The 17,180-nt window shown below is 44.9% G+C and overlaps 2 protein-coding genes across 3 annotated transcripts in view; one reads left to right on the top strand and one right to left on the bottom strand.

Moving 5' to 3' along the window:
• Positions 1-2,745: 2,745 nt before the first annotated feature.
• MYO9A (myosin IXA) overlaps positions 2,746-17,180 on the bottom strand; it is a 174,924-nt gene continuing 160,489 nt past the window's right edge. The window contains exons 36-37 of one of the 2 annotated variants that reach the window (XR_014162892.1): positions 4,282-4,428; positions 3,369-3,464 (exon numbers count right to left, since the gene is read on the bottom strand). Coding sequence is in view for 1 of the 2 variants with exons in the window: in XM_081888342.1 (XP_081744468.1) it covers positions 3,363-3,464 (102 nt within the window). In the remaining variant the exon portion in view is untranslated. Of the gene's footprint in view, positions 3,465-4,281; positions 4,429-17,180 lie in introns of both variants that reach the window. The other variant, XM_081888342.1, reaches the window with a different exon arrangement.
• On the top strand, positions 6,545-14,759 carry NR2E3 (nuclear receptor subfamily 2 group E member 3). Its single transcript, XM_081888844.1, has 7 exons — positions 6,545-6,713; positions 7,102-7,205; positions 7,885-8,163; positions 9,013-9,194; positions 10,447-10,687; positions 11,054-11,159; positions 11,423-14,759. Exons 1-7 carry the CDS (start codon positions 6,598-6,600, stop codon positions 11,553-11,555), a joined length of 1,161 nt encoding a protein of 386 aa, XP_081744970.1. The 5' UTR covers positions 6,545-6,597; the 3' UTR covers positions 11,556-14,759.

Raw genomic sequence — 17,180 nt, 5'->3', positions numbered from 1 at the left:
GGCAACATATACAGAATCATAGAATCATAGAGTTGGAAGAGACCACAAGGGCCATTGAGTCCAACCCCCTGCCAAGCAGGAAACACCATCAGAGCACTCCTGACATATGATTGTCAAGCCTCTGCTTAAAGACCTCCAAAGAAGGAGACTCCACCACACTCCTTGGCAGCAAATTCCACTGTCGAACAGCTCTTACTGTCAGGAAGTTCTTCCTAATGTTTAGGTGGAATCTTCTTTCTTGTAGTTTGGATCCATTGCTTCGTGTCCGCTTCTCTGGAGCAGCAGAAAACAACCTTTCTCCCTCCTCTATGTGACATCCTTTTATATATTTGAACATGGCTATCCTATCACCCCTTAACCTCCTCTTCTCCAGGCTAAACATGCCCAGCTCCCTTAGCCGTTCCTCATAAGGCATCGTTTCCAGGCCTTTGACCATTTTGGTTGCCCTCCTCTGGACACGTTCCAGTTTGTCAGTGTCCTTCTTGATTATAGGATTATCCCTTTCTGCCCTCACAACGACCCTATGAGGTAGGCTAGTTTGAGTGTCAGGCCCTGCCACCTTTCAGAGCTGGAAACAGACAAAACCTCCTTATTAATAGAGAACTGGATATTGGGGCTAGCAGGAGCCAGGAATAGGGGGGAATAGGGAACCTGTAGAGAACCCTTGAGATCACACCCCAAGGTTGTACCCCACTCAGGGGAATGTGCAGCATTTTGGGGGGCTATTTGCCACAACTGGGCTCACCCCTGACAATGACTACCTGGTCCCCAAGAAGCAAAATGTGCCATAGCGTGAACCTGAATGGAAACTTGGCAGTGCAATGTTCATAGGACATTTCTTGTAGGTCATCACCTTCATGGTCATGGACCTTAGTTCTCCAGGAAGGGACAGGGCAACCAAGCTAAGAATTGAAACCCTTGGAATTGCTTGGAAGTTGCTGGTGGAAGAACCTTTGTAGACTAGTCCCTAGACCTGGCGAGCTTCTAGCCAGCTGCTCTCTTGCTCAACATCAAATTCACAACGGTTCGTACCATGGACAGTTCCCTTGCTTGACTGAATGCCGAAATGGGAGACTGCAAGCCTTGTTGTTAGCATCTGCCTTGAGAGACAATGGGGAGATTCTGGAGAATCACAACACTTGCTGTGGTTGCAGAGACTGGTAACTTGTAAATGCCTCATGCGTTGTTTTTGCTGCGTTAGCAACACTGACGTGACCTCTCTGGGGGTCAAGTGTCAGGAGCTAGCTAGCAGAAAATCACACTGTTCAAGTTGGAGCTAACTCTTTATTCGCATATGAGCTGTAGAAAAAAGCTTGCAATCGAGTAATAGATCTCCACCACAAATTTGATGTAGGTAGATACAAGCACATGCCTTGGGTTTGCGGACAGTTATTCACATGAAGAAATTGGTGTGGATTGTGTATATCTGGGCTGAAATATGTGCATAATAAAGCCAGGCATTTTGCAGATTGTGAGGTTTTTTTTTTGTTGTTGCTACATTTTGTTCTTAAATTTCTATACTAATTTCCACTCCAGGAGCTCCAGGTCTTCGCCTGCTTTTTATCCTCACAACAACCTTGTGGGGTAGCCTAGGCCCAGGCTCACTCCAGTGAGCTTCATGACCAAGTAGGGATTTGAACACAGATCCTGCACTAACATAATACTACTACCACACCATGTTGGATTATCACACTGGTGTCCTAGTTCTCTTAGATTGGAAATGTTATGGTGGCAGAATGGAGTTGATTGAGAAACTGTACGTGGAATAACTTATTTGCACATGTGAGCCTATCAAACAAATGGAACAACTTGGGGGGGGTGCAATAGCTGAATGACTACATTTCATGGCACCATGCCAGACAACTGTTTTGCACTAGTGCAAATGTTCACAAGGGGTTAGCCATGTGAGACTGGGCATCTCCTGAAGAGAGCGATCACTGGGGGTTGGGGGAGGGAGGGAGGGAGAGAGGGAGAGATCAGGGCTGCAGACTAATTATGACCTTGTCACTAATGGCTGATGAAGCATCCATCACCATCTGGCCTCTGACTGGTCACAGGGATTGACTGACTCAGAGCAGCTATCTCAATCCTGGGGCTAATTGTTTTTGTTAAACTAGCAGACTCCCTACAGGCCTGCTCTGTTATCTTTTGCCCCCCTCCTTGCTTACACAGAGTAAATGGATTAGTTGGCAGATTGCAGAGAAGAGATATTGAGGTCTGGCTGGTGGCAGCAGTGTAGGTGATAGCCCCTCACCCTTTTCTCTTGCCTTCCCTGCACTAGATTTTTCCTATAGCATCAGAGGCTAAAAACTAAACAAAGACGAGCACCAGAATATCGTCACCATGTAAGTCAAAGTGAAATATCAAAAACCTAAGTTCAGCCAGACTTGCAGGTTTCAGAGTGATTGAAGTTGGAATCCCACAACCATTTAAACTGGGAATAAGTCCTATGGAACTTAATTGTGCTTACTTCTGAGTAGACATGCACAGGATTGTACTGTTAAGCTCCACTGAACACACTGGGGATTAGTTCTGGGCAACTAAGCATAAGGCTTCACTGTTAATTCATCACGGTTAATATTAAATCAAATAGGGGTGGGGAAAGAAAATATTTCAAGTGCTTGTCAATCAAGCCAGTTCTTTGGCATGTTTTGACCAGGACATAGAAAGGATTCATTAACAAGCAATTGAGCGGAAAATTGTGTGCATGCTTCTCCTTAAATAAAGCAAAAGTAAAACAGGGGGTGGGAAATCTGTGGCCATCTATTATTGTTGAACTATAACTCTATAAGCTCCAGCAAGGATGGCCAATGGTCAAGGATGATGGGAGTTGATGGACCAAAAGTATCCATTTCCTGGACTGAAGTGTGAACCACACCATGGTTGCAGTTGAGCTTCATTCCAAGAATTTCACAGGAGTTCCATAATTCAGTTTGAGGCCTCCTTCCCATGTGATCTCCTTGGTGTGACTCCTCATGTACCACCTTTTCTTCCATCAGTAACACAGGGTCTACTTGTGGATCCAGGGCATTCACCTGCCTGGGGGGAAAATGCCCCATAAAATATTCAGTTCTGATCAGCAGCTGCCTTTGTAGGTTGGCCGACCCTTTGCCTTTCCTAAAAGGTTTGCTATCGAGTCTCAGGGCGTGAGCAAAAGTTGATGATGTTGAGGGGTCAGGGCAGAGGTAGATCAAATGTCTGGAGAACACAGGCAGCCTTCATCTCTCTGGCCTCCAAGCTGATGGCTGAACAAATGAGCTGTAATCATTCCCCTGGGGAATGGCAGCACCGAGAGAGAGCAGGGCCTGGCAGCAGTTTTGTTAAAGCTGCATTGGAGAGAAATGGTGCGGACAGATTCAATGTCACAGGTGGGTTTTGGTTACAGCATCCTGGCACCATCCCGGGCTCGCTGATGGGTCTTCAGCACCTTTCCTCGCCTCTTCTCGTGTGGCTGATGGTTCCACCTTTGGAGAGAGAGGCTAAAGATTAAGAGGATGACAAATAGGCATCTGCTTACACAGCGTTAAGGGCTAATCTGCCCTGCTATACTGCAAGAGCCTTGAAGAGAAGGGATTCTCACACAGGCGTAATATGCACACATGCACAACTACCCCAGAGACTCTCAAGGAGAGGAAGGCTCTCCATGGTTTGTCAAAGGACACCTGGTAGGCTTAGACTGGAGAGCTCTGCCCATGGAAGATTCTTGGCTGGGTTGAAGAGTCCAGTCACTATTGGAGAGACGTGGCCAGCCCACAGACTGGATGCAGCTGCTTCTGGGCCAACACCTGAGGAGCAAGAGGCTGGATTAGTTAACACAGCAAAGGACAAGTTGCAGAAAGCAGGGAGCTGAGGCATCCAGCCTCTCAACAGGATCAGCCACCAGCATGGCTGTCTCCCCTACAGACTCAACAATGAGCAAACGGATGGAGGGCAGCCAGGCAGGTAAGTGGCATCGCTGCCCTTTGGACCATGTTTCTTTCTTCCCCCTGCCCCTTCCATTCAGGTCTGAGGTTTCGTCTTCTTCCTTGGAACAGGCCTAGTTGCAATGGACTGGAAGGGCACCAACGGGTACTGCAATTGGGTACCAAAGGCACTGGAAGCTGTGGCAATGGATGTGGCTGATGATGCTAGTAAGCGTTAAAGCCAAAGAGAACCTCTCTCTCATCATGATTCCATAGTTTTTATCTCTGAGCTCAGATGGTGAGCTCATCTCATCTGGCTTTCCTGGAGCAAAGTAATAGGAATATACTTTATACCAAGGCAGACTATTGCTCCTTTTACCTTAGAATTGTCCACTCACTGGTAGCAGCTTGCCAAGATTTAAGACATGGGTATTTGCCATCTCTACTTGAAGATGGCAGGGATGGAACAGGAGATCTTCTGGATACAAAGCATGCGATCTGTCACTGAGCAAGAGCCAGACCTCTTCTGAAGAATCAGAAAGTGAGGGAGGTCACTGGAGTCCCACAAATGAAACTATGAAAACTTCAGTCCAGGTGACGCCTTTAATCCTCAAGGCCACCACATGTGGAGGAGTGGTCTTTGTTTATTTGCACGTAATGAATTCATTTAGAGCAGCAGTTTTCATCTGGGGACTCATTTCTTAATATATTTTTTTACCATAAATTTGTATGGTTGTGGTACAGCTGTTGTGACCCATCTTAAGTCAGGCCCCAACCCAATAAAGGGACCAATGATTAAGAGATGTGGACATTTCAAACTGCCAATTTTCTAGCACTCGGATAAAACTGAACAAATGAGTGATTAAACAAAACTCTCCCACAACCCCCTGGAAAAAAAAGGTGGACCAGAGTGGCTAAATACTTATCTCTTAAACTATCAGGTAAATTTAGGATCCTGAGAGCCAAAGTAGACTAGTGATCAGTGTGTTGGGCTACGATATGGGAGACTTGGGTTCAAAGAGGTCTTCCATCTTAGGACCCAGTCAATATCTCTCAGCCTGGAGTACCTCACAGGGTTGCTGTGAGGAGAGCATGAGAGGAGAACAATGTATACCACGCTGAACTCTTTTACAGGTGAAATAGGATATATAAAGGAAGATTTTAAAAATAAATAAATCTGAAGATAAAAAAATATGAAGTAGTGTTTTGTTACCTAGCTAGTTTATTATGGCTTGACCCATCAGATACACTGAACAAACCTAGAAATTGGTGGGGAAGTATAAACTCAGTTTGTGGTGTGGTGTAGAATAAACAATATTAACAGTCTGATAACTAAAGATAATGATGTCAGGAAAAGCAGCTGCCTGTTATTACTTTGCTCTCTGAGTTGTACTTTGATATAGTGAAATATCATATGTGATGGATGGGTCCTGTTGACCCGGGGGAGGGGAATCCTAATTGTATCTCTGGTATATTAGAAACTCAATTTTTTAAAAAGTTTTTTAAATTTAAAAGATAAGCTGCCTATTGGTTACCTTCCAGGTGCAATGCTGCGTTTTGGTTTAGTTTTACTCTTTCTTGTTTAACTTGTAACTGTTTTACTTGTTGTAACCTCCCTTGGGACCTTGTGTTGAAGGGTGGAAAATAAAGTTTGTGTGTGTGTGTGTATTTCACACCAGTGGACTGTTGTTGTACAAAATAAAGCATAAGCAGGTGGCTGGTAACTTCACCACACAATAGATTGTACAATCTGTTGCACAAGTTTCTTCTAGCACAACTGTTGTGTTGGATTCTTCAGTTGTGCAATATTAAAACTTACCTGTTCATTCCTGTGCTGGTGGACAGGGGACACAGGATACAGCCCACACACACGTTTTCTTCGTTATTCCAGTTCTGTCCCCAACAGATGGAAGTGAGTCTTTTACTGCTCTTTTACAGAGAGGGCGTTTCTGTCAAGTAAATATAGGGAACCTGCAATGGGGGAGCAAGCTACTTACCTGCCCCCCACCTTTCCCCTGGATTTGTTGTCATTCAAAACATGTGGAGATCTTCTCTCTTTTTCATTTCATTTTAAAATCATCTCTATCTTCCTTTCTTCTTTTATCTGCTTTGCTTTTGTTTATGATTTGTTTTGTTCTTTGGTGTCCTCTGCTCTGGGTTAAAGAGGGTATGCACACAAAGGTGATGTCTGGCTGGTGTAAGAGCCTGAGTGAGAGGCAGGGCTGGAGAGATCTCCACCACTTTCGGTGAGAGACAAGGGTTAAGATTTACCTCTGAGAGAGCTTTGTATTCTCCCCCCCCCCCTTTCTCTTTTCCTTTCCTTTTTTCCTCCCTCCCATTCTTCTTCTTATTTAGTTTGTTTTTCATTGTATTTTATGGTGAAAAGTTTCAATAAAAATCTATGCAGAAAACTCAAAACATGTGTGGAGAAAATGCCCCTGTTTCATTGTGTGGTGCTCCATTAAGATGCCTAGATAGCTCCATTGATAAGTGCATGCTGCTGATAACACAAGGGTTGCAGGTTTGATCCCCGTATCGGAGAGCTGCATATACCTACGTTGCAGGAGGGCTAAATCCCCAGGGCCCCTTTCCAACTCTACAGTTCTATAATTCCGTGATCTGTCCAGCCCCCTGATGCCTCTCTTGTTTGTTGCTAATAGGACTGAACCTGACTCCCAGCAAAGCTGGCAGCCCCATGTTGCTGTGCAAGGTGTGTGGAGACACCAGCAGTGGAAAGCACTATGGCATCTATGCTTGCAATGGCTGCAGTGGGTTTTTCAAGCGTAGCGTCCGCAGGAAGCTCATCTACAGGTAAGGGCGACATCTGTCCCCAGTAGGGCTCAGAATATTTAGTGTGTCAATGCATTCATGTGTTAATTGCATCTATACCCCCATCTTTCCTTCTGCCTAATGGTAGGGCTGGTCCCTTTCAACTCCTCCCTCTCTCCCTCCCTTCTCTACTTTAAGACAGTTATGGGGGCTCCAGGTTTGATCTGAATTAGGGATCTGGATTTTACCAGACCCACGCCAGCATTCAAGCCACTGCACCACAGTCATCACCAGCTCTCATCAGCCCCAGCAAGCATAGTCAATAGACAGGAACGATGGGAATTGTAGTTCAGTGACATCTGGAGGGCCACATGTTCCTCACCTCTGATCTGCCGCCTCATCCAGTGCACTGCATCCTTCCTTTTGACAGGTGCCAAGCTGGCACAGGTATGTGTCCAGTGGACAAAGCTCACAGGAACCAGTGCCAAGCCTGCCGGCTGAAGAAATGCCTGCAGGCTGGAATGAACAAGGATGGTGAGTAGAGACCGGGAGACCAGGAAAAGGCTCTCACCTGTTGGGCTACCAATGCATAATACATTATTTGTGGGGACGTGGGTGGCGCTGTGGTCTAAACCACTGAGCCTCTTGGGCTTGCTGATTGGAAGGTTGGTGGTTCGAATCCCCACGACGGGGTGGGCTCCCATTGCTCTGTCCCAGGTCCTGCCAACCTAGCAGTTCGAAAGCATGCCGGTGCAAGCAGATAAATAGGTATTGCTGCAGCAGGAAGGTAAACGGTATTTCTGTGCGCTTTGGTTTTTGTCACAGTGTTCTGTTGCGCCAGAAGCAGTTTAGTCCTGCTGGCCACATGATCCAGAAAGCTGTCTGTGGACAAATGCCAGCTCCTTTGCCTGAAAGCAAGATGAGCGTCGCAACCCCATAGCCGCCTTTGACTGGACTTAACTATATGGCTGAGGAGGCTTGGGAGGGAAGCTGCATACCCGCCAGCCTTATGGTTGGTAGTGTGCAGCTGGCAGGCATGTAGGGAAAGGGCAGGCCACTGGCAAAGCTGCGCAGCTCTCCCACTTGCTGGGGCACCCCAGAGAGGCCAACGCCCTGGTGCGACGCACCACTAAGCCCTATGGGAAAGACGGCTCTGCTGCCAACCCTTTGATCTGTTTGCTTTGCTGCTGACCTCTTGCCTGTCCTGCCTCAGCTGTGCAGAACGAACGCCAGCCCCGCAGCACAGCCCAGGTGAGACTTGATGCCGTTGACTTGGATCCCGACAGGCAAGCTGAACACCTGACCACAACGCGGGATGTCCTGCTGCCACCACCACCACCACCCTGCCCCTCCCTGCCGAGCCACAGGGGCCCAACCACCGGCTCTGCAATGGAGGCTCCAAGGGACCGAGCCATAAGTCCTCCCAGCAACCACCGCTTCATGGCCAGCCTGATGACAGCCGAGACTTGTGCCAAGTTGGAGCCAGAAGATGGTCAGTGGCTGGGCATGGGTGCAGAGGGGGGAGGCAGGCAGTATGCCAAGGAAGTGATAGGGAACCTCTGGTCATCCAGATGTTGTTGAACTACAACTCCCAGCCTCCCCACCAGTGGCGTAGTGTGGGGGTGCAGGGGGCTGGCCGCACCGGGCGCAACATCTGGGGTTAGGGTTAGGGTGCGCAAATCCACGGGTTAGGGGGCACAAATCCACGGGTTAGGGAGCACAAATTACTTGCCTTGCCCCGGGTGCTGACAACCCACGCTACGCCACTGCTCCCCACTCATTGTCCAACAACAACTAGAGGTCTACAGGTTCCCCACTGCTGCTTCTGAACATGTGGCCTTGATTACATCCTACTTCCAGCTTCCTTAAAACCACAGAAGACAGCTGGTGCAGATGCATTGATACACACCATGGCTGGTTTTGAGTGTCTGTACGGGATTCAACCAAGCCCGTGAGACCTTCCTCTGCTGCCCCCTAGTGAACATTGATAATACTGCCTCAATTGGGCTTCCAGCTCCTCCTAGTTTTGCCTTGTTGTCCACTGAAGCTTCTAGTCTCTGCAGTTACAGTGGCCAGGTGTCCATCTTAATAGGAGGACTGCTTTATGCAGTCATTTATCTGGAGTGCTGTCAGAGGAGAGCTTGGTTAGAAGGGCTTTTAGACCAACTGAAGAACCATAATTGAAATTGTCCATCAACGCTGTGCATTTATGCCAAGTGATCTCGGGTGGCGATGTGTTAAGTGGCCGCCCTCTGCGAACATTTCCTTCAGACCAGATGTGTCTCTAAACTTGCAAATCTGCAGCTCTACAGTGTTGACAGGACGATTCTCCCTTCTGCAGCTGAGGAGAACATTGATGTCACCAGTAACGAGCCAGAGCGCCCAGCAGGAGAGGCACACGTGTCTCCATATCCCCCCTCCAGCTCCGAGAGTGTCTATGAAACCTCCGCCCGGCTACTCTTTATGGCTGTAAAATGGGCGAAAAACTTGCCGGTCTTCTCAAACCTGCCCTTCCGAGACCAGGTGAGTTCCTGGGCCAAGTCCAGTTGTGGATTACTTGGGCTCAGGCTAAGGCAGGGGTGGGGACTGGCAACGTGTTGAAGAGGGGTCGTAATTCAGTGGATGAGCATTTGCCTTGCCTGCAGAAGGTCTTGATTGCTGGCATTTCTAGGTTGGGCTGAGAAAGAGAATCTCCTTTTTTCTCTTTTATTGAAGAACAGGATATTTTAATGCCATCATCACCACAGAGGTGTCTGTGGAGGGGATATATTGATGAAAATGTCTAGTAAACCAGGTCGGTAGTTGGGCTCCTATTGAGGGTATTTGGCGAGCCAATATGACAGTGATGTAGGACTGAAGATTGGAGTGACCATTCTGATTCTATGGCAGTGGACAAAACTTTATTGTAATTTTTGAATAAACAAGTTTGAGAGAGAGAGAGAGAGAGAGAGAGAGAGAGAGAGAGAGAGAGAGAGAGAGAGACTCTAGCCTGAAACCCCAGAGAGTGTCTGCCAGTCAGGGTAGACAAGACTGAGATGGATGATCTGATTCAGTATAAGACAACTTTCTGTTCTGTTTTTGTTCCTGGCTCTTATTCTCTTCTACTTGAGCTTATTCACTGAACCAGGAAGCATCCAATTGTACCAAAATACTAGCTCGGTGTGTTAACTTCTACAGGTAAAAATAGCACATGCTCTAAATCGGGATGGCGAATCTCTGAAGGCTCCCCCCTCCGTGGCCCATGAGGCCCTCTTGGCTAAGCCACACCAACTTGCCATGTACCTGACGTTATATATGACATCAGGTATGGGGCAGTTGAATACACAGCTGGGCTAAAGGTGATTTGCAGGAGTGACCGCTGATCAATGGCATCTGCAGAGACTTGCACATAGCACTCTGTAAGCACCAATGCTCAGCTGAGCCTAAATTTACATATATTGCTATACAGTGATATTGACAAATTTAGAACCAGATGTATCTTTATCTATAACTGAGGTGGTGAACTTCCAACCCCCATCAGCCCTAGCCAGAATGGCCAGTTGGCAGGGATGAATGAGTTGGTAGCCACAGATCTCCAGTTCAATTTATTAAAAATGGGGAAATAAGGCACAGGCATTTTGGCTAAGTTGTCACATTATGTAAGGACTAAGGAAGGCAGACAACAAGGTAATTGGTTTTGTGAAAACTGGTGCTTGTTGGAAGTGTAAAATGCATTTCTGTGAACACAGAGCATCCATAATCTGTTGTCTAATCTAGGGTGTCCTGTCCTTTGCAGGTGATCTTACTGGAGGAAGCCTGGAGTGAGCTGTTCTTGCTGTGTGCCATCCAGTGGTCTTTGCCACTGGAAAGCTGCCCCCTCCTCTCTGTGTCAGAGCTGACCCCCACCCTCAATGGAAAGGTCGTGTCATCAGGAATGGACATTCGTGTCCTGCAGGAAATAATTGCACGTTTCAAAGCGCTTGGTGTAGATCCCACTGAATTTGCCTGTATGAAGGCAATTATACTGTTCAAACCAGGTGAGCGGGCTGTCAGGAAGAACATGTAAATCATAGAGAAAATTGTGCATTTCCTCAAAATTACAGTTATAATTTAAAAGTGCCACCCCAGTAATGTTTTTCATGCAAATTACATAATTGTTTTTGAATAATTTATCCTGGCTTTGCTCCTTTCCCCTCCTTGTGCTTAGTCATGAAAGCTAGAAGCTCAAGATGGTGTGCCAAATGAGTTACTGTCCATTTCCAATCCTCCTTCAAGGCTGCTGCATCCTCTGTCTTCAAAATATTCCATGAGATCCTAATCCTGTTTTAAGATCTCCAGTAGAGCAGTGTCGGTGTACACATATTTTCCTTAAGCAGAAGTTTTCTGTTTCTTTTCTTTTGCAGAAACACGAGGTCTGAAGGATCCAGACCAGGTTGAGAATTTGCAGGATCAGTCTCAAGTGATGCTGGGACAACATAACCAATTACATTACCCCAGCCAGCCAGTCAGGTACCTACAGCTGAGTGCTCCTCCTTGCTGTTATCTTCTCAATTCTTCCTTCTGAATGCATTCATTCCAACCCAGCCCAGGCAACATAGTAGTGCTAACTAAAGCCAGTGTTTCTCCAACTGTTGTTGGACTACAACTCCCATTATCCCTGACCACTAGAAATTGTTGGAAGAAGGTCATCTCCATTTCTCTGCTCTCAAATGTGGTGGAAAATTTTCGGATATAATTTTAACCTAACCTAAACTTTTGTCTCCTCCTCCCAGGTTTGGAAAGCTGCTTCTGCTTCTGCCTTCATTGAAAGTTATTTCTTCAGACCGCATTGAGCTTCTTTTTTTTCGTAGGACCATCGGGAACACTCCCATGGAGAAGCTGCTCTGTGACATGTTCAAGAATTGATGCCTCCAAGATTCCAGAATGCCAGTAGTTCTATTTTAAAAACCTTGAACCAAGCACAAGACACAAGCAAATGCTTCCTCGTGAATAGGCTTTGGCTTGTCATAGACTGGAAGGTGGCATTTGGAAAGTCGCTAGGACCCAAACACTGAATTTTTACAAGGAGTGTTAATAGTTGCCTGAAGTCACACCCTCTTATTATATTATGGGACCCTTCTTATTCTTTCCAAAGAGGCAGTAGGTTTGGGTGTATGTATGTATGTATGTATGTATGTATGTATGTATGTATGTATGCATATGCATGGAGATGCACTTTGTACCTGCTCAGAGAACTCACCATTGTTTCCATGGCCGAGTTTTGGCCTTGAAAACAGGTTCTTGGACTCAAATTCAGCTCTAATTTTAACTATAAAACTCGCTCCTTAGTGCTGTAAAGTGCTTCTAGCCCACAAAGCTTAGAATGAACAAGTAGCACATTTTCTTTTAAAGACAATCAAGTGTACTTCTACAATTCATAGAAGAGGAAACACAGTGGAAGGGGGCATTTTCCTCTACCTTACTAAAGGAGATCACCATGGAAGTGTAAGAACACAATGATTGGAAAACGCAGCCTCTAAAAGGGGGATTCCTGATTATTTAAAAATTAAGATTTTTCTTGGCTAACATCCTGTATTGAAGTAAGTTTTGAGGACAATCAAGGCACACCACAACTTGTACACGAAACAAAGAGAAGCTTGGGGCACATGCCTGGCCCTAAGCCAACAGAAATACTTGACTCTGCCCTTTCGTACTAAGTGGGAGATGTTAGCTCTAAACTTTTTATGTGACAAATGAGCCCAGTTTGAAGGCAGAATCCCTTTCTTAGGGGCTGCTGAATTTGCTGGCTCTTGGGCTTGTATAAGTATTAATAAACTGGAAGCTTGTATACTTTTTGATTATTATTTTTTTGAAATCTGTTTACTGTTTGCAGTTCTGACCCATTCACCTCATGTGGAAAGTCATGTAGCTGAACAGATCCAGTTTCAGGCCTGGATTGGGGCTCAGATGGGTTTGAGAGTGTTGCCTTTCTACTGCAATCCAATCCTAGACTTACTACAGCGGACACCCACTGTCTTTCTAGAGATTGCCAGACTGCAAATTGGAGAACATCATTTATATTGAAGAACTGATGATCCAGTTCTGTGGAAGACCCCTGCTCCCTTTGGTTAGGCTTCGATTTCATGACAATCAATAAGGTTGTTGATGACAGATGACAACAAACTGAACTTGCCGGAATGTCAGGAACAAACTCTTTTTATAACCTATGACTAATGCCTGGAATAGAGGCATAAGGAGAGAAAGCGTGTAGCATTCTGCTAGGGACAGAGTAATGAAAACCTATAACCAGTTCTCCTGCTCCTGTTTTTCTAGAAGGGGAAATATAAGAAGTTTATATGGAAGGGCAGTCATACTCAGGTTAGCAGGATGAAAGCATCCAACATACTAAGAAAAGGGTTAATGTTCACAATGGCTATAGCATGCCAAGAAAGGATTCTGGGATGTCATATACCTTTTTCCAGAGGCAGTTTGTACAGTTATGAACAGTCTTATGTGTGACAGCAGCTGAGCAGTCCATCTGTTCAGCTGCTGTCTGCCTCAGAGTTAGTCAGTCTGAAGGAGTTTTAGATACAAATCTATGTAAGATGTATTAGTAACCTGAGTAACACCTGCCTGTTTTGTACATTTAAACTAACGAGTGCAAATACACTGAGTAAAAGCTATTTGTTATTTGAACTTTAAAAAGAGAGTGTTTTGCGTAATTTTAAATGACCCAGTCTCTTCTTTCACATAGCTCTGTAAATAATAATATGGGAATTAGAGTCTAATTCCCACAAGATTCTGCTATTGCAGGCATCAGGCATTTGCTAGGGTGGCAAGTGCGACGGAAAAGTTTGTTTGTTGTGCATTATGTCACCAAGTGTTTTTCTTTCTTTTCTTTTTCCTGCCAGCAAACAGTTAACAAATGGCAGTGTCTGATTGGTCGGGGTCCAGCGGTGGCAGTTTAAAAGGAGAGGATTTGGAGAGACAGATTGAGAGGTTGGGAGATAGGGAGTTGGTTCTGGACAGAAACATCCACTCTGAGGAATATATCAAAAGCTACAGAAAGGAGTCTCTGAGCTTAGTATGAAGGACAGTGTGTGGTGTCCTGTGAGAGTAATAGGCCAGGAAATAACTGGGAGGCTGAGCCAGGAGAAGTAGAAGCTGTAAGAGTCAGTCTACTTAGGTCCCATTCCAGTCAGGAGGGGAGAGATTCTTCTAGAAAGAGAAGACTCCCAAACCAGTCAAGAGGGGTGTGGCAATCCCTTGGGTCTGTTACTTGGAGTACCTCAGGAGTAGGATTGTCAAAGGGGTGTGTAACTGACAGAAAGTGCCACCTTGTTTAAGAACCAAAGTATTAAGTGATAACAACCATGGAACACCTGAGAAAGAACTGAAGTGAAATAACTGGAAATAAACTGAGCATTTACCATTTAGTCTAAAAACCTGTAATCTCTACCTGAAGCAAATTAACTGAACATAAGCAAGTGATGTTTAAGAAAAGCTGTGCTTGATTAAGAGTCCATAAAATCAGTTAGATTTAATATAAATGTTATTAGGTAAACGGTTACCTGAACATTATAACCTGAAGTACCCTTTGTTTTACCCACTTTGTGTCAAAAACTTACTTTGTTTAATAAAACCTTTCTTGTTTGTTTGATCAAATCCTGCTTGAGACTCCAAATCATTAAGTTTTCCCTCACACAAGTCCCCCACTAGATAATCTGAGGTAAATTGAAGAAGTTCATGTATTTGGTGTACCGTGAAAGGACTGTTGCGCCGTCGCAGCAAGTATAAACTATCCTAGCCCCAGACACAAAGATTTAACAATACTTTTTTTTGCTGAACATCAGTATTAAGCAAAATCAAAACAAAATCAGAGACTACGTGAAGCTCTTTGATAGTATTATGGTCATTGAAGTTCAATGTAAATATGTTGGTTTTTTTAAACCCCCCCCCCAATTTGGGACTTAACTTTCCCCCCTTTAATGTGGGACATTTAAACCAGGATGGTAAATGGGGAGGGGATGCTAGAATTAGATTTGAGGGCTTGCCAGTGTTAAACAATGGAAGGTAGTCCATTTTTTGCATCCTTATGAGGCAACTCCCACCAGTTCCTTGGATTTGGAGTTTGTCTTTGTGATTCTGGGAGTGACTTTTCCCCCCTGCCCATCAGTCTGTAGAGCTTTTCGCCCATGTAGCATCACCGAGCGTCCAGGGCATAGCCAGAAAAACAAAGAATTCTACCTCCTAATATTTATGCTGCCTATCCTGTGCCCTGAAAACAGAACACCTGTTGTGGTTATGGCTACTGAACATTCAGCACAAATATCTGGCACTGCCCTACCATACTTGGAATCAAACTGGCATTCATTATTCTGATGTTTTCCCCCTATTTTTAAGCCAAAAAGCTCTCTTTTTCCACAACAGGTATGCACCTGACAGTTGTCTGAGAATTGCTTGGGTAGATATGAACATTTTTAAATATCTGACAACACAATGAAGTGAATAAGGAATAGCTTCGAACAAGAGCTTGGTCTCTTTTATGCTGCGCGACCTTCTAACAGGGCCCTTGCTTATGAATCCCAGTGCAAAAACCCAATCCCTGAATTCTGTTTTGACAGCCCTGAACTTGAAGCAGCAAGATGCCATGGATGAGATGTTAGAATTTAACCAGTTCCCCTGCTCTTGGGTTTTCTAGTAGGGGAAAGATAAGACGTTTATATGGAAGGGCAGTCACACTCAGATGAAAGCATCCAACATGCAAAGAAAAGGGTTAATGTTCACAAGGGCTATAGCATGCCATGATAGGATTCTGGGATGTCATATACTCTTTTCCAGAGGTAGTTGGTACAGTTATGTCAGTTGTGAACAGTCTTATGTGTGACAGCAGCTGAGCAGTCGGTCTGTTCAGCTGGTGTCTGCCTCAGAGTTAGTCATTCTGTAGGAGTTTTTGTCTTAGATACAAATCTATGTAAGATGTATTAGTAACCTGAATTACACCTGCCTGTCTTGTACATTTAATCTAACAAGTGCAAGTACACTGAGTAAAATTATTTGTTATTTAAACTTTAAAAAGAGAGTGTCTTGTGTAATTTTTATAGGAGGGGAAAGGGAACTAATTAAAAGGTTAAACAACCCAGTCTTTTCTTTCGCATAGCTCTGCAAATGGGAACAAGAGTCTAATTCCCACAAGATTCTGCTACTGCAGGCATCAGGCATTTGCTAGGGTGGCAAGTGTGACGGAAAAGTTTGTTTGTTGGGCAAATTGGGTCACCAAGTGTTTTTCTTTCTTTTCTTTTTCCTGCCAGCAACCAGTTAACAAATGGCAGCGTCTGATTGGCTGGGGTCTAGGGGTGGCAGTTTAAAAGGAGAGGATTTTGAGAGACAGGTTGAGAGGTTGGGAGATAGGGAGTTGGTTCTGGGCAGAAACATCCACTCTGAGGAACAGATCAAAAGCTACAGAAAGGAGTCTCTGAGCTTAGTGTGAAGGACAGTGTGTGGTGTCCTGTGAGAGTAATAGGCCAGAAATAACTCAGAGGCTGAGCCAGGAGAAGTAGAAACTGCAAGAGAGACAGTCTACTTAGGTCCCATTCCAGTCAGGAGGCGAGAGATTCTTCTAGAAAGAGAAGGCTCTCAAACCAGTTAAGAGGGGTGTGGAAATCCCTTGGGTCTGTTATTTGGAGTACCTCAGGACTGTCAAAGGGGTGTGTAACTGACAGAAAGTGCCACCTTGTTTAAGAACCAAAGTATTAAGTGATAACAGCCATGCAACACCTGAGAAAGAACTGAAGTGAAATAACTGGAAATAAGCTGAGCGTTTACCATTTAGTCTAAAAACCTGTAATCTCTACCTGAGGCGAAATAAGAGGACATAAGCAACTGAAGTTTAAAAGAAGCTATGCTTGATTAAGAGACCATAACATCAGTTAGATTTAGTATAAATGTTATTAGGTGAAAAGTTACCTGAAATAACATTACAACCTGAAGTACTCTTTGTTTTACCCACTTTGTGTCAAAAACTTACTTTGTTTAATAAAACCTTTCTTGTTTATTTTATCAAATCCTGCTTGAGACTCCAAATCATTAAGTTTCCCCTCATACAAGTCCCCTACTAGATAATGTGAGGTAAATTGAAGAAGTTTGTGTAATTGGTGTACCGTGAGGTGGTTGCACTATATGTAAATGAGGGATGGCCCGACGGTACCAGGGGGAGAAAGGGCTGTTGTGCCATTGCAGCAAGTATAATTATCCTAGCCCCAGACACAAACCCAATTGACACAAACAGAAAAACCTAAATGGCAGACTTTTCCTATGAAAGTACCATTGCAGAATATCTAATGATCCTAATGAAAAATCATATGTTTGAATTGTTCTCTGTGTTTAAAAACGTAGCAACCTCCCTGCTTACAGAAAAGTAGTACATTAGGGGAGGAGATCCCTGGGGGGGGGAGAGAGAGAGAGAGAGGGAGGGAGAGAGAGAGATCTCCTGCCACCTAGTGATTAAAATGTGCCCTTACAGTCTAAAGTGGCATAGTCCCAGAACCACAT

Source organism: Podarcis melisellensis (genome assembly GCF_964234715.1).
Source record: "Podarcis melisellensis genome assembly, chromosome: 14".
In the NCBI taxonomy this organism is placed as follows: Eukaryota; Metazoa; Chordata; class Lepidosauria; order Squamata; family Lacertidae; genus Podarcis; species Podarcis melisellensis.
This window is presented reverse-complemented; position numbering and strand designations above follow the sequence as displayed.

Coding starts and splice junctions, on each gene's coding strand:
- NR2E3 (XM_081888844.1), top strand. CDS start 6,598: ATGTTGCTGTGCAAGGTGTGTGGAGACACCAGCAGTGGAAAGCACTAT. Junction 6,714..7,101: donor CGCAGGAAGCTCATCTACAG/GTAAGGGCGACA, acceptor TCCTTTTGACAG/GTGCCAAGCTGGCACAGGTA. Junction 10,688..11,053: donor AATTATACTGTTCAAACCAG/GTGAGCGGGCTG, acceptor TTTCTTTTGCAG/AAACACGAGGTCTGAAGGAT.